The 24,219-nt window shown below is 36.6% G+C and overlaps 1 protein-coding gene across 2 annotated transcripts in view; it reads left to right on the top strand.

Moving 5' to 3' along the window:
• KLHL2 (kelch like family member 2) overlaps nt 1-24,219 on the top strand; it is a 111,247-nt gene extending 87,028 nt beyond the window's left edge. Inside the window, exons 5-13 of one of the 2 annotated variants that reach the window (XM_065877309.1) lie at nt 2,405-2,521; nt 3,704-3,853; nt 8,858-8,975; nt 16,320-16,517; nt 16,890-16,991; nt 18,162-18,290; nt 18,925-19,065; nt 21,561-21,704; nt 23,110-24,219. In XM_065877309.1, coding sequence (XP_065733381.1) covers nt 2,405-2,521; nt 3,704-3,853; nt 8,858-8,975; nt 16,320-16,517; nt 16,890-16,991; nt 18,162-18,290; nt 18,925-19,065; nt 21,561-21,704; nt 23,110-23,138 — 1,128 coding nt within the window. In that variant the 3' untranslated portion in view covers nt 23,139-24,219. The remainder of the gene's footprint in view (nt 1-2,404; nt 2,522-3,703; nt 3,854-8,857; nt 8,976-16,319; nt 16,518-16,889; nt 16,992-18,161; nt 18,291-18,924; nt 19,066-21,560; nt 21,705-23,109) is intronic. The other variant, XM_065877310.1, reaches the window with a different exon arrangement.

Here is a 24,219-nt window from a genome sequence, read left to right as displayed (position 1 = left end):
CCCATGCTCCACAACAAGAGAAGCCACAACAAGAAGCCTATGCACTGCAATGAAGCCTAAGCCCCCACTCACCACAGCTAGAGAAAGCCCGCGCACAGCAACGAGGGCCCAACACAGCCAAAAATAAATAAAATTTTTTTTTAAAAAATTGACTTTATCCTGGTGATGAGGAGCCTCTGAAGGGTTCTAATCAGTAGAAGAGTGCTATGATAATGCCTTCACTGTAGAAATGTCACGGAGGCTGTTCTGGTTTTCTACTGCTGCATAACAACCACCCCAAAATGCAGTGACATAAAACAACCATGTCGTTATGCTCACAGTCTGTGGGCAGAATTCATGCAGGGCACATAGGGACAGCTTGTCTCTGCTCTGCAGTGCCTGGGGCTTCAGCTGGGTTGGCTTGATGGGTGGCATTATTCTACTGGAGCCACATACCCAAGGCTTCAGTCCCTCTGCACATGGCATCTTATGTTTCTGGAACACCCAGGATGGTTCCTTCACTCGCTTGTCTGGCTCCTGGGCCAGGTATTGGTTGGTAGCTCACCCTCCCCACCTCCCTTCCTCTCTATGACTGGCTTGGGTCTCATAGCATCTCATCTCCAGTAATCAGACTTTTTACATGACACCTGGCTTCCCCCAAATGAGCATTTCAAGAGACCAGAGGCATCTTATGACCCAGCTTCAGAAGCCCCACAGCACTGCCTCCACAACCTTCTGTTGGTTACACAGGGCCAGCTTAGATTCCTGTGGGAGGTTACTACATAAGGTGTAGATACCAGAGAAGTGGTTTATTAGGGACCATTTTTGGAGACTAGCTCCAAAGTGGTGGTGTGCAGAATGGACCAAAAGTGGGGTGAGGGTCATATAGAAGGATGTTGAAGTTACCAGTGAGCAATAGGATCTGACATAGGGTGGTAGAAAGAGGGGTGGAGAAGAGAAGACAGAGCTGAGAAATAGCAGATAGAATTGACAGTACCCTGTCTGGCACATAGAGGTACTTGGTGACTGAATGAATTAAAGAGGCTCATTAATTATAATGTAGATTATTTTTAGCTTCTTGCTCTATACCTGCATCAAAATAACCTATTTTTTGTTTCCTAGTTATTCATTTACATATCATCAAACATTTTCTACAACCCGTTAAAGATTACTGGGTTGTATATTCATCAGTCTGGAAGGAAATTATGTAGTCAAATACTGTCTTCATAATAGCTTATTAGCTTTCTCATACATATATGTTGTAATGCCCTTATTATTTTGATTATTTTTAATATAAAATATTATATTTTAATTCATTCTACTGTTGTGACAAAAGAGAGTTAATCTATTCTGCAGATCCTTGATTTAGAAGTATATGGTCCAGCATTTGTTTGTAAACCCAAAGAAAAAGCCAAAAAATGAGTTGTTGCTAAGAGTACATGATTTTCATTCCAAATATCACTTTGCTTTATTATTTTGGGTGCTTTATTCAAAAGGGACTTTAGATTTAAATCTAAGTAAGTAGAACCAAATTCAATTTGGAGAGGTTGTCAACAATGAATTAGATCATATATCATCAAATTATCACTGCTGCCACTCAAGTTCAAGAAGATTAGATAATGTACTTGATGAAATATGTAGTAAATACCCAGCAAAAAGTACTCACTAAATACATAAAAGTACTCGAGTACTTATTAAAGTATCTAGTAAATTAAAAGTAGATCTACCATATGATCCAGCAGTCCCACTTCTGAGTATGTATCCAAAGGAAATAAAAACAGAATCTTGAAGAGATATCTGTATTGCTGTGTTGGCTGCAGCATTTTTCACAATAACCAAGATGTGGAAACAACCTGAATGAATGGATAGAGAGGTGCTATATACACACAATGGATTATTACTCAGCCATAAAAAGAAGGAAATGCTGCCTTTTGTGACAACATGGATGGACCTTGAGGGCATTATGCTAAGTGAAATAAGTCAGAGAAAGACAAATACTGTATCATCTCACTTATATGCAGACTCAAAAGTCAAACTCATAGAGAGTTGAGTGGTGGTTACCAGGGGCTGAGAGTAGGGGAATCTGGGAGATGTTGGTCAAAGGGTACAAACTTCTAGTTATAAGATGAAAAAGTTCTAGAGACCTAATGTGACTAACAATACTGTATTATCTAAAAGTTCCTGAGAGTACCTCTTAAATTAAGTACATACTAAGTACCAAATGAAAAAAATAAAAAGCAAAGAAAGAAATGGAGTGGATGTACTTTTCAAGTGCATCATAAGTCAGGATTTGAAAAACTTGAGCCATGGATTAAACTTGGATGTCTTAGCAAGAGTTGTATACAAAATGTAATATTGTATTTTATTCAGATGCCTTGGTACATAACTCATTACTTATTTTTCTTTCCCCCATATTTTCGGCAAGGTATTTGAAGCAGTAATAGCTTGGGTGAACCATGACAAGGATGTAAGGCAAGAATTTATGGCTCGGCTGATGGAACATGTACGGTTACCTTTACTTCCTCGGGAATATTTAGTTCAGGTAAAAGCATTTGCAAAACACATGAGTACACCTGCTCCATGTCACTGGGCTGACAGCATGTAGATTCCTGTTACACAGTGGTAACTAGGCAGAGGGCAGTAAACGCACCTGCTGTCCTTGGCAGCTGCTAACTCTTGGGGCAGTTCCCAGTCTTAGAGGTTTGCTTCTTCCCTATTTCTGATTTGAGTAAGCAAGTACTAGAGCTTATGGAGGCAGTGTTTGTGGTGACTTAAGTACATGTAAATAAATGCATTTGTGGCTCTGTGTCACTGCTCTGCATCTCCTTTGCTTTCCTTTTGATAGCCTGCTCTGACGGCTCTGTAGAAATGGAATTTTGATGTTCAACTCAAATACTTTTTAATTTTCCTTCACAGTTTCAGTGGCTTGCATTTGGTTTCCGTCTTTACTTCTAAACTGAGGAAAACCAGGTTATTTGAAATAAATAGCAATAAATGGATCTTTAGTAGTCTCTGAACAATTTTAAATTTATTGTTTTATTAATATTCTACTAGGAACATTTCAACATTTTAATTTATAATTGAAACCATGTAATGAAACATTTCTTTATTAGGAGATTAGATCTGATCATTTTAGAATTTCTTGAAGCCTCATTATTTGTTGTAATTTGTGTAATCATTGGTACTCTGCCTTTAAGAAAATGAACAGAAAAAAATCTGTCCTGCACTTGGCGTCAGGGATAGCAAGGACAAGTTTTATTTGTGGTGTAGGCACATTGTTTTAAAGTATTTTGAATTCCTTTTCCGGGTATTTAGTTTGTGCTTTAAAAAAGACATCTTTAATTTATAAATATTTCCTCCCCCACCTGAAGGACTCATTATCTAAATTTTCTTATTTTTCTTACTATTTGGCTTAATGTTTAAAGATAACAAATAGGTGAACATAATATTATCCAAAGATTATTCTGTAGCTGACATTGAAGTATATAATTTTCATTGCAATTCTTCTTTATTACCTATAAATATTTTGCTCTGCAGACCAGATACTTGAGCATTTGGGGGCATCATTTACTTTTCTTTTAGTGATATTTATAAACTTTCCTCTGTAACTTTTAGACTGAACCAGGGAGGATAGTTATTGCTTTTTTCCTCTACTTTGTTTCTTTGTCAATCTTATCATGAAGTAGCTATCCCCTCATGGGGTGGGTCTGATTTCTTCTTCCAGAGGGTTGAGGAAGAAGCACTGGTGAAGAACAGCAGTGCTTGCAAAGATTACCTCATTGAAGCTATGAAGTATCATCTGCTACCAACAGAGCAGCGTATATTAATGAAGAGTGTCCGGACCCGACTGAGGACACCCATGAACCTTCCCAAAGTAGGATCTGCTGTTCATACTTGTTACTACCTCATCTGAAAGGCCCATAGTGAGGCTGTTAATATTTTACTCATCTGATTTTCCATGTGCCCAGGAATTCATTGAAGTGTATATAATTCAACTTCTCTATTGATTTTGTCTGTGGAGGGTGGGGATTGTTTGACTCACTTAATCTTTATAAACTACATGATGTCACTCTTCTGGAACAGAGGCAACTGGTATTTGTCCCTTCTGAGTTTTTTTTAGTTCTTTACAAAGGTTTCTTTGTAAGCTACATGTTTGGATAGTAACTGAAAACCGACTAGTTTCACAGAATTGCTAAGAACTTAGGATGCTAGCTTGTTCCTTTTGTTCCTTCCTATTGTCTGTTGTGTACTATTTAATGGTTCACTCACACATCATACATAGTCATTTCAGTGTAGATTTTCCATATGTTTTCCCAGATCTCCAGTGTTCATGTAATTCCTCTGTGAAAGTTCATATTCTACCTTTATCTTTTTAGTTGAAGCCATTCATGTCTTACTGATTTAATTTTCCTTACGAATAACCCCTCATTTCTGTCTCTCTGTTTGCAATTCCTTCTGCTCTGTTTGCATCTTTACAGTACTAGGAGACCAGCACTTTAAGCACCATTTTGTGTATGGTCTAATCAGAATGACCCATAATATAATGCTTTTATTTATGTATTGATTTTTAGCTCTCATGTGTGTTTGGGGCAATGATGAATTAAGAAATAAGAATTAATCTGTTATCCACTGTTTTCTTATATCACCTTTAGTTATTACTTTACCTTTTCATTAAATTAAATCTTTTAAATTCTTTCACTTTAATGCTTTTATTTAGTGTTTTTTCAATTTTATTTTATTTTTTTGGAGTCTACATTTTAATTGCTTCAAATCCATATTAGTAGTGTTTTTCTGTTTTGCCCGGTGTTAACAAGAGTTCTCAATTTAGAACCAACTGTATTTTGCCAGTGTGCTACTCCCTCCTTTTTTCTAGATCATTAGTAAATATTTTAATTTAAAATGGACTTCAGTACTCTCCCTGGTGATACCTCATTAGAAATGCCCACTTACCAACATAGTCCGTTTGTAGGGAAGTTTCAGTCTATATGATTATGTTTATTATCTAAGCCAAAAAGTAAATAATTTGGCACATAACATCTATTGAGATTCAGGATCATATAGATTCAAATTTGGCAGGTTTTTTTTTTAAACATCCCTCTGCGTGTTACTCATCGTTTCATAGGCTCCTGGAAGTTCAAATGCTTTTCTCAAAATATTCTAAATTTTTACTGAGAATTATTATCACTTAAAAAGTATTTACAAGGCACTCACTTCCTACCCTATTTTGAAAATTGGTATTTGCCGTTTTTAAATTTTCTGATCTCTCCTCAGTTCTCCAAGATTTTTCAAAAATAATTGTAAGTGGCTCAGTAAGTACATTAGCTAGTTCCCTTAACACCTTAGTATGCATGCCATCTGGGTCTGCTGATTTTATAAGTGTTCACATTTTCCAAATACCCTTTTACCTCCTTTTATAAGTAGCCGTCTCTATAAGTCTTCATTACTTCATATTTGTCCATATTATTTGGTGTCAGTTTTTGTTCTTACAAAAAAAATAGATTTATAAAAGTTGTTCATAGGCTTAGCCCATTCGAATTATTATTTCTTTTATGCTGGTCTCTTTAACTTCCTTCTAAATAGCTTGTTTTATCTTCAATACTTTTTAAACATTTCATATTTATAAAAGATCTCTTCTTAACTTGCATATTCCCTCTGCTGGCATCTTTAGCTTTGCTATCTTTAGCTATGCCTTAACCTTTAGAGAGAAAACTAATTCTCTTCTAATTTCTGTAATAAGCATGTCGCTTTTGAAAACATTCTAAAGAGTCTTTGGTAAAATCCTATCAAGTATTTTCTCTTATGTAGAGTTGTGATCATCTGTTCAGTTAACACTCTCTGGGCTTCTCTGGTTGTGGCTTTGGAGTGAGCCTCCTAACTGTATTAAACTTTCGGTTTCTCAGTTCTTTAGCTCTGATTTTGTGGTGGGTATGCTGATCCATGATGGTTTTCTTCTGTTCTCTCAGGGTGGCTGGGGAGGAGGGTTGCAGACCTGACAGGTAGCAGGGAGCTACTCAGCTCCTGATTTTGCATTTGCATAGTCTCTCCTCAAAGTTTATTTATCTGCACATGTTTTTGCAAAATTGCTTGTGTTGGACACGTTTTTCAGTAGCACTGTTTGTCATTTTAGAGTGGTTGTACTCAAGATTAATTCTAAATAGGTAGGTAAGAATGAGGCAAAGATTAATTTCTCTTGCTGACATATCATAATCATGGTAAGACCTATGAGACAAAATGTGGTAGCAATGCTGGAATAATAGATAATGTTTCTACCATGACAGTGACTAATTAGGCTCTGATTCTGTGGACGCATACTAATTTGCATCAAAGATCTTTTTATATCTCAGATATTATTTTATATCTCAGATATTATTTATATGACGATATTTTGTATCGTCAGTAAACCGTCTTGGGATTGTGTAAGGCACTCTTGGATTTGGACAGTATAATGAAAAACTGTATATGTTTTGCTACTGTGCTTTGTTGTTAGCTTCTTTTTATCTTTGGAATCTGTATTTTTACAAATGCAATCTTATTATTTCTATATATTTATTTTTCTTTTTTTTACCCAGGATATCTATTAAGATTTCCAGTTGGAAAATTATGAAACTTGGTATTTCAGGAGGCAAAACTAATATTTAATAGGTGAAGAAAATGAAAGAACAAAGTTTAATTGATCTACATTTCAGGATGGTCACTTGAATTTGTGTAACTCCCGACCCCTTGCCTTCCTTAAATACGTCACATTTAACTTTTCCATACAGATGTCTTCCCAGTTTTCTATTCCTTTGCATTAGCATAAACTAGTATGATGTTTCTCAGATCAGGCGTCACAAATAATTGGGGTGTCAGAGTCATGACACCTCTTTTGATGCTAGTAGCACAGTGGTTTTTATCACCGTCTCTTGATCTCATACAAATATCCCTGCTCTCCTGCTCTTGTCTTCCCATGATACATTCTTCCTTTCCCCATTATCTCTGATTCCTGGAGTTCCAAGTCCTCACCCCATTTTACTTCTCTTGGGTGAGTAAAGAACAGATATTACTACCTTTCTCTATATTCGGCAGCACATATTCCCTTCCATCCTCATTTTGATCTACAAGAAGTGAACTATTGTGTGGAAATCACAAGATTCATAGTTGAGAATCATGAAATCTAATAAACCGTATTGTTTCTCAAGGATTATTTGAAAAGTATTCCCTTTAGAGATTTTTTAAACTGATCTTCATCAGAGATGTTAACCAAACCTCTTTCAACTGTTGTCTAACTGCCAGGAGGAGTTTAAAAGTTAAGCACAGGTAGGTCTTCTATAGACCTCTAGATACAGGATTGATCTTACTGTCTGTTTCACCTCTGTGATTTCATAACCTTGCCCCTCCCTTTTTTCCCTTTGGGATTAGGAGGGAAGGGTATTGCAGATTTTCTTTGTTAATTCTTTCTTTTATTTATTTGTATTCAACACTAGAGGAATGGCAGGTCAGAAAAAAAATTATATAACTGTGCTACATTCAGTCTTCTTTTTAAAACCTTTAAAATTCTTTATACTTTCCAGTAAATAAATTACTAAAATAGGCTTCTTTTAGGAAACAAGATTTATTCTGATTTCTGTGTACCCATCTTTCTATAGTTCCAAGTACAGGTAGGTCGTTGCTCAGTCAAGGTTGCAAACCTTCCCTTTTTGTATGCATGAGTCATTCCATCTTCTGTTTGTTTTGATTTTTTGTTTCTTTTGAACATCCGTTTTTCCTGTCATCTCACTTTTCCCTTGACAGGTCCTTGCCATTCTTTACAGTGTTACACACGTGACATTATTAACTTATACGTTCTTCTGAATTGACAGCTGTGTTTTCAGTGTTTCCAAAGAGTGCCCAGTGTGCCCACTTATACTCATTAAAAGACAAATACATTGATTGCTAAATCCCATCTATCTCTCAAGGTTCTACTCCCTCCAGGAAGCTTTCACTAAATTATGGCTATGTTTCATTTTCTGATCAGGAATAGCAATTAATGTATATAACTAATCATAGCTTTCTGGTCACATATAATTGTATATAGTTCTTGAAGTACTTTAGAGTCTTGTCTCCTTAGTGATATCTAATAGTTCTTGGGGGTAGAGACCCTGTCTTACATTTCTTATGTAGAACATCTTAGCACAGTTCTGATCAAATATGGAAGATAGGCACTTAATAAATAGTTGTTGGATTGAATTGAACTGAAGAAGTTTATGGACCTCACTTATTCTCAGTGCTGGACTATTCTTCATTCATTCGTTATGATTTCTAGTATCTCCATTATCTGTCCTCTTGGTTGTTTTATTTGTGGGGCATCCAGGGAGGTCTCTTTACTTGACATCTGGGAATCTGTGCTCTCTTGTGAACTCCAATTCAATTAGTCCTCCTTTTTCAAGAGGTTATTTTTTCCTTCTTCCATCTTTCTTTAATACCTTATTGTCCTTTTCATCTCACCTACCCACTAACATAAATTTCACTTCTGTCTGCTTTCCTAGATTGTGGAGATCTAATCCCTGGTCATTACAAAGCTGGGATCTAGTTTATAGCAAGCCCTATGACACTGCAGCCTTGCCAGTGCTGACTGCCTGCTGTTTTTGGCTTAAATACTGCTTTTGCTTGAAGGATCAGAAACTTAGTTTCTGATATCCTTATTTTTGACTAAATGTGCTAGAAAATAGAATTGTAGTTCTAACATACATGTGTCCCCTTTGTTGATGTTTATTAAATGTTGATGAGGTGGTTGTTTTCCCCCAGCTCCCCCTACCATCTTCATCCTAATATTCTCCATGTCATTGTCTTTGTAAGACATTTTAAATCCCTGAACATGCAGTAGTTGTTGGTTCAAGTGCCTCTACTTCTGCCCTTGCAGTTAATGGTGGTAGTTGGGGGCCAAGCACCAAAGGCTATCCGCAGTGTGGAATGCTATGACTTCAAAGAAGAACGATGGCACCAAGTAGCAGAATTGCCTTCCAGGAGATGTAGGGCAGGTAAGCATCATGCATTGTGGTCATTTCCCTATTGCTGGGTCATTGGGAGCTTCTCTCTCAGGTCTTATTTTATTAACTAGAAAAATCTTTATTGGAAAAGCTTTGATTAAAATAACCATGTGATTACAGAGTGATTGAGGAGCCCCGTGCAACTCATAAGACATCGATGGGGATAGCTGCTCTGTCTTCAATTTACATATTCTTTATACTAGATTCTCTAGTATAAAGTGGAGTAGCTAGCAATTTGCTGGATATTTTCCTACTTACCTTTGCTGAAGTGTTGAGAATTCTTTAGGTTGGGACCCTTGGTTCTAAGAGATTCCTGACTTAGCTAATAAGCCACAGTTTCCTTCTTCCAAGCATTCATTTTACAAACATTTGTTGAAATAGACTTTATTTATCCAAAACTGTAATCAGAAGAGGCAGTTGCAAATTCTAAGGATTCTTCCTGTGACTCAAACCTGGATCCATAAATCATAGCTCCCATAGCAAATGAGTTCTAAGTGTAACAGAGCATTTCTACCATGGTAGTCCTTTAACAGTATATCCTAGAAATTGTTACATAACAGCATAAAGTTAACCCATTCCTTTCAAGCTGTCTAGTATGTTGGACAGGGATTGGATGTAGTATAATTTTTCCTAGTTTTTAATTGAACATTAAAATTGTTTTTAATCTTACGTTATAAATAGTACTGCAACGAATTCCTTATACATATATTATTATGTATGTATGCTAATATATTTTAGTGGGATAAAACTCTAGAATTAATGATTCAAAGAGTATGCAAGGAAGATATACCAATTATTACTTCCACTAACAGTAAAATATGAAGGTACAAATACCCTATAACACCTTATAATTAAATTGAGTTTTGCAATCTGGTAGGTGAAAAATGCTATCTCATTATCTACTTTGCACTTTTATTATGAGGAAAGTTAAACATCTTTCTGAATGGTCAGTTCATGATTCTTGCCATTTTTTATTATACTATTTTATTGATTTAATACATTAAGGGAAGTAGCTTTTTTGTCTGTCATTTGTGGTGTGAATGTTTATTTGTATTAATCTTTTATCTTCTGACTTTACTTGCATTATTTTTGTGTTATTTTGGCCATTTAACAATGTTACTTTTTATGAATTCCTGTACATCAGAATTTTGTCCTTGGACTTAAAGATTTGTTTCTTTTGTAGAAAAGTGTTACTCACAAATTATTTGTGTGTGTGTAATTCCCTAATATTAATATCTTAAAAAACTGTGATGCAGTTATCAAAACTAAGAAATTAGCATTGGCATATTACTATTACTTAGTATGATATTCTCTGGGTCCACCCATGTTGCTGCAAATGGCAGTATTTCATTCTTTGTTATGGCTGAGTAATATTCCATTATATATATAACACATCTTCTTAAACCAATCATCTGTTGACGGGCAGTTGGGTTGTTTCCATGTCTTGGCTATTGTATTGGGCTGGCCAAAAAGTTCATACAGGTTTTTCCATAAGGTTACAGAAAAACCCAAACGAACTTTTTGGCCAACCCAATAAATAGTGCTACTCTGAACACTGAGGTGCATGTATCTTTTCAAATTATAGTTTTCATCCTTTCCAGATATATGCCCAGGAGTGGGATTGCTGGATCATATCATAGTTATATTTTCAGTTTTTTTTTAAGGAAACTCCATACCATTTTCCATACTGGCTGCACCAATTTACATTCCCACCAACAGCAGGGTTCCCTTTTCTTCACATCCTCTCCACCATTTATTATTTGTAGACTTTTTGATAATAGCCATTCTGACCACTGTGAGGTGAGACCTCATTGTGGTTTTGATTTGCATTTCTCTAATAGAGATGTTGAGCATCTTTTTCATGTGCCTGTTGGCTATCTATATATCTTCTTTGGAGAAATGTCTATTTAGGTTTTTGCCTATTTCCTGATTGGGTTGTTTGGGGTTCTTTTTTGAATAGTATGAGCTATTTGTATATCTGGGTTATTAACCCCTTGTCAGTCACATCGTTTGCAAATATTTTCTCCATTCTGTAGGTTGTCTTTTATTTTGTTGATGGTTTCCTTTGCTCTGCAAAAGCTTTTAAGTTTGATTAGGTCCTATTGTTTATTTTTGCCTTTATTTCTTTTGCCTTGGGAAACTTCTCTAAGAAAATAATGCTGTGATTTATTTCCAAGAATGTTTCACCTATGTTCTCTCCTAGGAGTTTTATGGTATCATGTCTTACATTTAAGTCTTTAAACCATTTTATGTTTACTTTTATATATGGTGTGAGGGAGTGTTCTAATTTCATTGATTTACATGCAGCTGTCCAGCTTTCCCAACACTATTTGTTGAAGAGACTGTCTTTTCTCCATTATATAGTTTTGTCTCCTTTGTCGTGGATTAATTGACCATAGGTGTGTGGGTTTATTTCTGGGCTCTCTGTTCACTTCCATTTATCTATATGTCTGTTTTTGTGCCAATACCATGCTGCTTTGATTACTGTAGCTTTGTAGTACTGTCTAAGTCTGGAAGAGTTATGCCTCCAGCTTTGTTCTTTTTCCTCAGGATTTCTTTGGCATTTCTGGGTCTTTTGTGGTTCCATATAAGTTTTAGTATTATTTGTTCTAGTTCTTTGAAAAATATCATGGATATTCTGATAAGGATTGCATTTAATCTGTAAATTGTATGGTCATTTTAACAATATTAATTTTTCCAAGAGCATGAGATTTCTTTCCAGTTCTTTGAATTATCTTCATCTTCCTTTATCATTGTTTTATAGTTTTCAATGTATAGGTCTTTCATCTCCTTGGTTAAGTTTATTCTTAGGTTGTTGGGATTTTTTTTTTTTTTTTACTTTCTGATATTTTGTTGTTGTGTAAAGGAATGCAACAGATTTCTGTATATTAATCTTGTATCCTGCCACCATGCTGAATTTATTAGTTCTAATACTTTTTGTGTGGAGTCTTTAGGGTTCTCTATGTAGCGTGTCACGTCATCTGCAAATAGTGACAGTTTTACCTCTTCACTTCCATTTGGATACATTTTATTTCTCTTTCTTGTCTGATTTCTGTGGCTAGGACTTCCAATACAATATTGAATAGAAGTGGTAATAGTGGACATCCTTGTCCTGTTCCTGAATTTAGCGGGAAGTTTTTCAGCTTTTCGCCATTGAGTATTATGTTGGCTGTGGCTTTGTCATAAATGGCTTTTATTATGTTGAGATATGTTCCCTTTATACCCACTTTGGTGAGAGTTTTCGTCATGAGTGGATGTTGAATTTTATCAAATGCTTATTCTGTATCTATTGATATGATCATGTGGTTTTTTTCTTTTCTTTTGTTAAGGTGGTGTATTATAGTGATTGATTTGCATATGTTGAACCACCCTTTTTACCCTGGAATGAATCCAGCTTGATCATGAGATATGATCCTTTCTCTGTATTGTTGGATTTGGTTTGCTAATATTTTGTTGAGGAATTTTGCATGTATATTCTTCAGAGATATTGGCCTGTAATTTTCTTTTTCTGTAGTGTCTTTGTTTGGTTTTGGTATCAGGATGATGGTGCCCTCATACGATGACTTTAGAAGTGTTCCTTACTCTGTAATTTTTTGGAATGGTTTGAGAAGGATAGGTAAGCTGTATGGTCCTGGTCTTTTGTTTGCAGGGAGTTGTTTTCATTACAGATTATATTTCACTTCTAATAATCAGTCTGTTCAAATTATCTGTTCCTTCTTGACTCAGTTTTGGCCGGTTATATGTTTCTTGAAACTTTTCCATTTCTTCTAGGAGGTCCAGTTTGTCATTATATAACTGTTCTCAGTATTCTCTTCTGATTTTTTGTATTTCTGTGGTTGTTATTTCTCCTCTTTCATTTCTTATTTTGTTTATTTGGATCTGCTCTCTTTTCTTCTTGGTGAGCCTAGCTAGAGGTTTGTCAATTTTGTTTATCTTCTCTAAAAACCAGCTCTTCGTTTTATTGATCTTTCCTGTTGTTTTTTTGATCTTCATTTTCTTTATTTCCTCTTTTATCCTTATTATTTTTCCTTCTGCTGACCTTGGTTTTGTTTGTTCTTGTTCTGATTCTTTTAGGTGGTAGGTTAGGTTGTTTATTTGAGTTTTTTTCTTGAGGAAGGCCTGTGTGGCTATGACCTTCTCTCTTAGAACTGCTTTTGCTGCATCCCGTAGTTTTTGTAAGGTTGTGTTTTTCATTGTCATTTGTCTCAAAGCATTTTCTGATTTCTTATTTGATTGCATCAGTGACCATTGGTTTTTTAGTAGCATGTTGTTTAGTCTCCATGTGTTCAGTTTTTTCCCATTTTTCTTTTTGTGGTTGATTTCTAGTTTTATACTGTTGTGGAAGGAAAAGATGCTTGAAATAATTTCTATCCTCTTAAATTTGTTGAGGCTTGTTTTTTGACCTAGTATCTCTTTTGCCATTTTAATTATGAAATGTGTTGGTGTGGGTGTGATTGGGTTCATCTTGTTTGGGACCCTCTGTGCTTCCTCGACCTGGATATCTGTTTCCTTCTTAAGTTAGGGAGGTTTTCAGCCATAATTTCTTCAAATACATTTTTGAGCCCTTTTTCTCTTTCTGTAACCCCCCTATTTTGCATAGGTATGCTTTATATTATCCCATAGATCTTGTATGTTACTTTGGGGTTTTTTTGTTTGTTTGTTTTTTTCATTTGTCTTTCTGTCTGCTGCTCTGATTGGATGATTTCCATCATTCTATCTTCCAGATCACTTATTTATTCTTCTGCATTATTTAGTCTACAATTCATTGCCTCTGGATTTGTTTTTATCTCTGCAATTGAGTTGTCTAGTTTTGACTGGTTCATTTTATAGTTTCTAGTTCCTTGTTATAGTGATCTGCATTTCTATCAGTAATCTTTAATCCCTTCAGCATCTTTATTACCTCCTTTTTGAACTAGAAGTCTGGTAGACAGGAGAGGTCTGTTTCATTATTTGTTCTTTCAGGGGATTTCTCTTGTTCTTTTAATTGGGAGTAGTTCCCCTGCTTTCTTATTTTACTTGACTTTGTCTGTCTCTATGAATTTAGGAGAAACAGTTGTCTATTGTGGTCTGAAAGGGCTGTTTTTATATGGGAGCATCCCTGTATAGACTGTGTAAGTCCAGTATTTTTTGGTGCAAGGGCTGTGTGCCAACCATATCTTTCCTCAGAGTGTGCTGGCCATTATCCCCTTGATAAGGGGGCGTGATTGGAGTTGTGGTGTCTAGAGCCTGCCCTGAATATTGGGCACAGCCTCCTCTTTTCTCTGTGGATGTCACAGCCTTGTCAGGGGCAAGGTCTGCTCCCCATTTGTTTGAGTAGAAACCCTGAGTCTCAGATTTGATATGGCTCCATTGCCCTTGCTCTGTTGCAAAGGAGGTGAAGTGAGGCCTCTGTTGCAAAGGAGGTGAAGTGAAGCAAGTGAGGCCCATGTGGTCACAGTGAACCTATGCACTGCCTCTGCAATCATCTGCAGTTCTGCCCAGAAGCAGCCCAAGGTCGTGTCCCTTTCTCCACTGTGTTTGTCCCAGATCTAGTGCTAGGCTATGGTGTGTGGTGTGGACTGGGCTGGTGCTGGGGGCTGGGGTGCTGTGGCTGCAGGAGTCAAGGTGGTTGTGCTGCCACCTGGGACCTGGGCTGCCTCTGTGGCAGGCCTCTCCCAGGACCTATCTGCACTAGATCTGGCTCCAAGCTTCAGTGTGGGCTGGGCAGAACTAGAGTGCTCCAGACAGAAAAGGAACCCCTGTATACTCCTCCCAAGGGGTTTGCCACCCAAAACATGCATTTCTGTGTTGTGTGCACCAACAATGTCCACTGGATCTGGACCCTCCCTCATGGTGTGAATGCTGACAGTGGGCTCTGAGGTTTGATAAGGCCATACCCCAGGCCCTCCAAGCTGTCTCCATGCAGGTAGACAGAGTCCTCTTCCTGGGCCCATCTGCCCAAGACTCAGCATCTAGCCGCTGTGCATACTAGCATCCCTGCCCATCATGCATTTCAGACTGGGAAGCGTGGTGAGGTTACAGCTATCAGCTCTGCTCTGATTGCTAGTAAACCAGCACCCACACACTCCTTGAGAGCAGAGACCAGGCCCCTCTGAGACAGGCTGGGACCTGGGACTTGGGACCCTTTACTGCAGTGCTTGCACCTGGACAAACATCTCCTTGAGCAACAGAATACAAAGGAACTCTAAGGGACTAAAAATAACTGTGCACATGTGTAGTCAGGGTAATTATGAATAATAAGGCCAAAACCCAGCTGCCACTTCTGAAGTGGTAGGAGCAAAAGCAGGGTACTGGGCATGATCCCTGCACACACCACCACCAAGGGGTGGGCAGACCACTTAAGCCACGCCTCCAGCCCGAGCCACCTATGTGCCCCCACTCTCACCCCATTTAAGGAAACAGCTCCCCTCTCCTCAGGGAGCAAGAAAGGGAACCTGTTACTTGTTTTTGCTCCCTCATGCTAAGCACAAGTCCCAATAAAGCCTTGCCTGAATTCCTCATCTGGCCTCTTATCAATTTCTGTTGCTTAAAGAGTCCAAGAACCCACGTCTGTAACACCTCCAGTCCCTCTATCTGTCCTGGCAGACTTCGTAGCAGGCAGAGGGGCTCCCCAGGGCGAGGTCCTGCCTGTGTGGACCTTCCCTCCTTCACAGATCCCTCCCAGGGGTGCCAGTCCTGTTCTGAATGCCTTTTTCCCCCAATCCTGCTGGGTTATGTGGAGATCTTTCTTGCAGCTTTGGTTGTAAAAGAGATCTTCTGCCAGTTTCCAGTTGGTTTTCTGTGAGAATTGTTCTATACGTAGATGTATGTTTGATGCGTTTGTGGGTGAGGTGAGCTCCATGTCCTCCTACTCTGCCATCTTGATCCTCCCTTGTTATATTGCATTTAGTTGTCATGTTTTCTTAGTCTCTTCTGATCTGTGACAGTTCCATAGTCTTTCCTTATCTTTCATGCCCTTGATTCTTTTGAAGAGCACTTGGTCTGATATATTTGAGTAGAAGGTCCAAAATTGAAAGCCATGGGAGATGTATACAGGTTCAAGTAGTTGGAAAATATTGGCTCATTGTTTACGTCTGTAAGTAAGTCTGAAGAAGCCAAGAGTCAAAATAGTACCTCAGCCCATGCCATTGCATTTTTCAGTAGTAGTAAGGAGCACAGTCTATTCATTCTATATTCTCGCTAATGAATAGCGTTTCTTAGGACCTATTCAGCCAGGCTTCTCCTGAGGGGGACTTCTGTTCTGACAACAGCTGTAGACTGTTTGGAATGCAGTCTTCAGATGTTGGTAGCAGTTGGGTTGCACATGCATCATTAACTGCTGTATTTCTTTTTCAGGGATGGTCTACATGGCTGGACTCGTTTTTGCTGTTGGTGGCTTTAATGGCTCCTTAAGGGTCCGCACTGTGGATTCCTATGACCCCGTGAAAGATCAGTGGACCAGTGTTGCTAACATGCGAGACCGGAGAAGCACCCTGGGGGCTGCTGTGTTGAACGGACTGTTATATGCCGTAGGAGGCTTTGACGGGAGTACAGGCAATTTTCTTTTATCTTTCCTTCATTGCTGTTAGAATTAACATAGCGATCACATTTATGGAACAAGGCCTAGCAAAATTAGGAGGCATTTGAATGTTTTAACAGGTATTGTGAAGATAAGTTTAAAATTTCCATCCAGAATTCCTTTAAATGATGTTAAGAGTGCTCAGTATGTAAATTTTCTTTCTCATGCTTCAGTGTCAGTCATCTTCCCAAGTTTAAAAAGCCAGTAAATGTCAGTAGCTTGCGTAGGAGCTCGCTCTTCCTCTTCGACACATAATTGGATTTTGGCCCACTTTAATGCAGCTGAAGTATTTCCCCTACTAATACATATAAGGAACCTGAGGTGCAGTGCGTTGTGCTTTATTACAGGGCTGTCCTCGGTGGAGGCTTACAACATCAAGTCTAACGAGTGGTTCCACGTGGCCCCCATGAACACGAGGAGGAGCAGCGTGGGTGTTGCCGTAGTTGGAGGTGGGTCGGCTTCCCGGTGGTTGTGAGTGGTTCTTCCTGTAACCCGGACTCTGGTTTTCTAAATGGGCAACCAAAGGGCCATTTAAAAGGGAAATAGTGGCTATTGGAAAACGCTAGTTATCCCTTTTTAAAATAAGGCACGCCTGCCCTCTGGTCCCCTTCCCTCTCTCTGTCCCCCTCCTTCTCCCTCTCTCTGTGTCACCTGTGTAATATTACTAACTGACTTTAATACCGTCATCTGGGGAACAAACCAGATGGCATGGTATGAAATTTTACATCTGGAGAAGGGCTGTTTAACATTTAAGGGATGGGTTGCCACAGTTATTTATTTATATCCTACTTTGTCCCCCAAAAGAGTTTAATTAGTATGATTTTTTTTTTTACTTGGTTGGGCGAATTTGTGGGTTCCCACCCCCTCCCCATGGTGGGTATAATCCTCTGCACCAACTTTTCTTTTACCAGCTTTACTGAGATAGAATTCACATACCATACAATTCATGCATTTAAAGTATACAATCCAGTGTGCATCTGTCATAACAGTTCATTTTAGAACATTTTTATTACCCCCCAAAGCAGTCCTACTCCCCTTGGCTATCATCCCCATCCTCCCAGCTCTCAGCAAACACTATCTACTTTTCTGTCTCTCTGTAGATTTTCCACTTACAGACATTTCATATTAATGAAATCATACATTGCAGTATGTGGTCCTTTGTGACTGGCTTCTTTGACTTGGCATAATGTTCAAGGTTTGTTCATGCTGTAGCGTTTTACCAGTATTTCATTTCTTTTTATTGCCAAATAATATTCCATTGTATACTGGTACTGACTCTTGATTCAACTTTTTTTTCAATTTACTAAGATAACTTTGATATTTAATTTGGTTTTCCATGATGTTCACTTACCAAATAGTGTTTATCCAAAGGTATACTGAGTGTACTTTCTTGTTCTATCAGTCAGATTATTGATGAAAGTGTTAAATTAATATCATATATATTCTGCAGATCTTAATAATATGATTTGGTAAGTCCACCTATCACCATTAGGCAAGATTTTAAATAGTTCCTAATACTTTAAAGGTAAACTCTGCTACCAAGGAGGAAAATGTATTATTTCCTGACTTGAAAAAATAGCTTTTTATGAATTTGGCTTTCTCTGTGATTCCATGTTTAGGTCTGCTTTATGCTGTCGGGGGTTATGATGGAGCTTCACGTCAGTGTCTCAGCACAGTAGAATGCTACAGCGCCACAGCAAACGAGTGGACCTATATAGCAGAAATGAGTACCAGACGGAGTGGAGCAGGTGAATAGGAACCTCATTTAGTAATTGAAGCATGGAAATGATGGAAAAGAATTAAACAAGTGAAATGATGGCATCTCTTTATATTATCAGAAAATATATGCTGATTCTAGTGACACTTAAAATGTCTTTTGCATTATGCAGGTAGAGTTGGTAGGTAGCTGCACTTAAATTTCACTTTGTAAAATTTCTAAAGTGTTATATTAAAGGCTTCTGTTTTGTTTAATTATTTACATTGTTTGGCATTACTTTTAGGTTTTTGTTTTTAGTGCTTATTGGAGAACTTGCTTAATAATCAACTCCATATCCATTGCTTACAGATTTTATGCTCTAATATTGGTTTGCTTTTATCATGAAAGTTGTTTTCAAAAGATTCGTGTAAAGGACTTCCCTCTCTGTGTTTCACCTCCATATTATTTTTATTGTATTTGACATGCTTTTTTAGAACAATAGTTCTGAGATTCTCATTTGTAATTCTATTTGTTTCTACTTCTTAGGCTGTATGCTTTAATATTGACTTTTAATATGAATAATCATTTCAGAAGTTTTATTTACAAGTCATTTGAAGAAACCCTAATATATTATAAATTTCTTGTCCCTTTTACTCTACTATTGTTTGGTTCTTTGTGTTTTACAGGTGTTGGTGTGCTAAACAACTTATTGTATGCTGTCGGGGGTCATGATGGCCCTTTAGTACGAAAAAGTGTTGAAGTGTATGATCCTGCCACCAACACATGGAGACAGGTTGCAGATATGAACATGTGTAGAAGAAATGCAGGTATCTATCTAGTTTATGATTACAAAATTTATACTGAATTGTATTCAGAGTATCACTGTGTATTTCCATTGTTCTTTTACTGATCTGAGTTCCCTAATAGACTTGCTCTTTAAAGGCAGAAACTTTTGTAATAATCCTATATAGTGAATGCCTAGTATAGTGTCTGGACATAACAGGTTGATGTGATCCTTCTGTTAACTTATAATATCTGTCAAAGTTTACTTTTTGGTGATGAATGTAGAGACTTAATTAGAGGAAGAACCCTCTTTATTTGATACTTGAATTCATTCATTCTTACCACAGACATTTTTGAGTGTCTACCTGTATCACATTCTGGAGCCCAGTTCTCAGGGAATTTAGTCTAGTTGAGTAAATATTTATACCAGATAAAAAAACTAGTTATTTATCTGAATCTGGAGGGGAAGCCTGAAGAAGCAACCTCAATTTAATACAGTTCAGGGTTTCTAGAAAATGGAAAAGCTAAAATAACAACAACAATAATTTTAAGAAAGCTGAGGTCTTCAAGATCTCTTTAAGTAGGTACAGAACTACCTACTTAAAAAGAAGATCTGTAGAAGGGAAATAGAAATGGAAAATAGATTCAGGGTACCTGGGTAGTCTTTTTGGGAAATTCTCATTTTTTTAAAAATGCCATTGTCTTCATGCCAGTTCCCATAATCCAAAATAAGTTCCTGATGATTCTCAAACTCACTGTATACCACTGGATGATGCTGCAAGATGCACCCTCCATCCCCCCAGAAATGTTCTTCTTAATTTCTCTTTAATTTAAATGTGATCACTAAGGGAGATAAGTATATGTGACTGCAAGAACTTGCTCAACAGAGCAAAATATAAAATTAATTTACTTGACCTTTTACCTCATCCAACTGGTACAACTGGTACTTGGTGAAGTACTAAAACTCTCTCAGCTATGGATAGTCCAGAACTATTAATAGTAAGACCCACAAATCTGGAGCCCAGCACATATGAAGTTAGAAAAGCATACGTGCATGTGCTTCCTGGATTAGGAAATTCATTTGCAATTTGAACTTTTGTTATTATTTTCCTAAAGATTATTCTAATCTTATTTTTTCTCTACCCTTGTTTTATTGTTTTCAAATCAAAATTAGCTCATTTCTTCTAGCCAGAAGAATAAGGAGACACTTTGTGTATGTAGAGCTATTGTCATCCTGCTCTTGCTTTTCAGGTATTTGAACTACTTTAAAATGATATGAGTTTGCTTCCTGTCGAGAGACTATCATAGTAACACAACAGAGTTTGAGTAAAGGGGATCCACTCCATTTGCACAGAAGATACTATTGCTTTTAAATGCTGTGTAGAGATTTGGGCTCATTATTTTGTTACGTTAAAAATCTACAAGCACCTATTAATTGTGTTAGCAAAACTGTCTGTAAAGAGACCAGTGTGCGGGCAGCACCCTTCTGGATGTTTTGATGCCCTGTAGTACCAGTTCATAAAAGCTCTGAATCGTGTTTAAAATTATTAAATATGCTTTTAAAAAATAAATTGAAATAAAGAGCTTTTAAAATGTGTTTATCTTTTCACTCAGCAGTTTTCTTTGTAAACATTTATATTAAGAAAATTATTGCACAAGTATGCAAAATGTGCAAGAGATCCTTGTTCATTGTAACATTATTGATAAGAGCAAAAAAGCTGAAAATAACTTAAAATCCATCAGTAAAAGACAAATTATGGTATTATCATACATGGAATACTATGCAGCCATTAAAAATTATGTAGATCTGTATTTATTAACTTGGGGAAATGTCCAAGGTATATATTGTTTGGTGGGAGTGAGTAAAAAGTAGCATGTGTAGTATGAGCTACTTTGGGGTTAAAAAAAGGAGTGTCTGAGTATATACATGTAGAAAAGAGCCAGAATTTCGATGATCAGGATTCTAAGCGGTATAGGATTAGTGGTGGACTTTTTTTCTTTATACTTTTCTAGATGTTTTGAATTTCGCAAAAATCCAAAAAATATTTTATTCTCATAATAATTAAATAAATAATACTGTTTTCCCTTTTAAAGGAGATAAAATAGTTGACCAGTCAGTATAATAATTAAAATTCAGAATCATTTTTACTTTCTACTAATATATATATTTATTTTTCCTTTATCCTTAGGATTTCCTTAGAAGCTGACTTTGGGAGAGTTCTTTGACCTTTAATTTCCTACTGTTTTTAATAAAATGGGAATTAAAATAGTTTCTAACCTGTAAAGTAAGGTTATTGTGAAGGTTAAATGAAATAATGCATATATAAAGCATCTACTGCATAAGTAACATGAGTAGGAGCTTACAGTTAGTATTAGATTCTCAGATATAAAGGAATTCTTTTCGGGTTCCCCCATCTTCTCTCCTTGCCTCTTTCCAGGAAGTACGTGTCTCTGGATCACCTCACCAGACACATTCAGGGATACTTATATTCATCCAAATTTTTAAAATAATTGTTTTCTCTCTGTAATTTTTTTAAAGGAGTTTGTGCAGTTAACGGTCTGTTATATGTAGTTGGAGGGGATGATGGTTCCTGTAACTTGGCATCAGTAGAATATTATAACCCAACAACTGATAAATGGACAGTTGTGTCATCTTGTATGAGCACAGGGAGAAGTTACGCAGGTAATAATTGTTCAGTTTTCTTATAGTCTTCTATTATAATACGAAAGGATTACATCATTATGATTTTTACATTAAGAATGTTTTTCTCGGGGCTTCCCTGGTGGCACAGTGGTTGAGAGTCCGCCTGCCGATGCAGGGGACACAGGTTTGTGCCCCGGTCTGGGAAGATCCCACATGCCGCGGGTGGCTGGGCCCGTGAGCCATGGCTGCTGAGGCTGCGCGTCCGGAGCCTGTGCTCCGTAACAGGAGAGGCCACAACAGTGAGAGGCCCGTGTACCGCAAAAAAAAAAAAGAATGTTTTTCTCCTATATAAGAAGGAAGTCTTTTCTCAAAGTATATCTTATTTCTTATTCTCAAAATAATTAATATCAGATATGTATATTCTGAAATAAAGCACTAGTATCCTTTTGTCATTCTGTAGTCACTTGTATTCAAAATTACAAATCTTTCCAGTGTGGCATCATAAAATTTAATATGGCTACATCTGTATGCAGTGTCATGGAATTCACAATGTAGCAAGGCTTTAATTACTCAAATATCCAAAAGATATGAGCCCTATAACATCTCCCCTGGCAGGGCTCCATGTGATACTATTACAGTGAGGCTACAGAGTAATTTTCTTACTTAAGCACAGCACTGATTGAATTATAAAATATCAGTTTGGTCCATTCTCTTCGTAAGAGAAATGGTAATGCTCTTTAATAAATATAATGATGAGTCTTTAAAAGTATATGTTGCATGTAGTTTATTCTGATATTTATATTGCTTTAAATATTAGAATGTTTCAGTAACATTCTAATATAGATTTAACAGTGGGGAAAAAAGAAATTTATACTAATTAACCATCACTGTTACTTGTCATCTAAAACAACACCTAATAGAACTATTGATATATAGAGTAGGATCCCAGGATAGCATTCCTCAAAATTACGTGAAATTTTTTTAAATGGCTTTATTGAGATATATCTGACATAGAATAAATAGCATATATTTAAAGTGTACAGTTTTATTAGTTTTGACATATGTATATAACCACAAAACCACCACAATCAAGGTAATGAAAATATTCATCACTCTTAAAAGTCTGTTTGTGCCCCTTTGAGTATTAAGTGGATCTTAGTATTTCTTGAGTAAAATTATTTTCCCTTAATTGTAACTGTGAAGAGCAAAAGACGAGCTCTGGATTAAATAGTCTTAGGTAGTTTTGGTCCCTAATTTTTAAACAAAGATTTCACTGTCATTTAGATTAAAATGATAGTAATACTAAAGTTTCTAAGAAAGAGATTTTGAAACATCATGATCTGTTCAGTCCCTCTTAAGTAATAATATAAAAACTTCAGTATTTTCTCAGAGATACAGAATGATTCCTGTGACTTCTGTTTTATTTCTTCGTTTCTTTGTTCAGGGGTCACAGTTATTGATAAACCATTATGAGCCTGAAGGACATTTTCAGCACATTTACACATGAGAAGAAGCAGACTTCAACAAGTACTTCTGAAGTGACTGAGAGTCTAGCACTTCTCCACTTGTAGCTGCACTTTAAGTCTCCGCAGAAGATAAGATCATCTGCCTTTATAGGCGTCAGATATTGAAGATTATTTTTGGTAGATGCACCGTGTAAGCTTTTCTGCAGTGAGCAGCAGCTGACTGAATTTTAATAAGAAACTTGGACTGCAGTATTATTCTGTAGTCTTTGGACAATAGTTGCTTTCACAAAGACTAGTTACCAATCTTGAATGACTGGATTATTTTGTGAAGCGGGATAAATATGTGTTCTTGTAAAATTAAGTTTCATCTTTATTCCTTCTCCTGAAAATCTGTATACACAAGAACTGAAAATCTTTGAACAGGTATTAAACTCTGTGTAAGTATACAAACTAGTTGAGGGATAAAACTGTTTGCTTTTATAAAATATGTTTGATTACATGAATATAATAAATTGTGTGCATATAAATGTGTGTCTATTTGCTTTCCTTTAAATATGTTTGAAAAGATGTTTGAAACTTGATTATACTATTTATAATTGGCACAGTACTTTGAATTATGCCAGTACTACATTGTAAAACAGAGTTGTATTTTTTGATATTTAACAATGCTTAACACTTTAAAATGCCACTTCTGAGGAACGAACTGGTGTAACACACTTGAATACATGTGTGATGCCAAACTTTTTAAAATAAAATATAAATTATGCTTATTTATTATTTTCTTTGGTTTAATCTTGGTCATGTTTTGGTGTATATTTCAAATTTTTTTCTTAACGGTTTGGCATGAACATTACTGCAGGTTTTTGATGAATATAATGAATGTATGGAATTGAACTGAATTTGCATGGTCTTAAGAATTTTTTCTGTGTGTATAAATTTAGCTGCTATTAACAGAAAAGACAACTTTCTGTGAGTAGCCATCTGTGTTGATCAGATAGAATTTTTCTGAGATCTTCAATTAATCTTACTTTAAAAATGACCAAAATATGTCTTTCTTGAATTAACTTTGAATAAAAGTTTGTATATTA

This window comes from Phocoena phocoena, chromosome 5 (assembly GCF_963924675.1).
Source record: "Phocoena phocoena chromosome 5, mPhoPho1.1, whole genome shotgun sequence".
NCBI lineage: Eukaryota > Metazoa > Chordata > Mammalia > Artiodactyla > Phocoenidae > Phocoena > Phocoena phocoena.
Note: the sequence above shows the minus strand (reverse complement) of the source record. Positions and strands in the feature narration are given on the sequence as shown.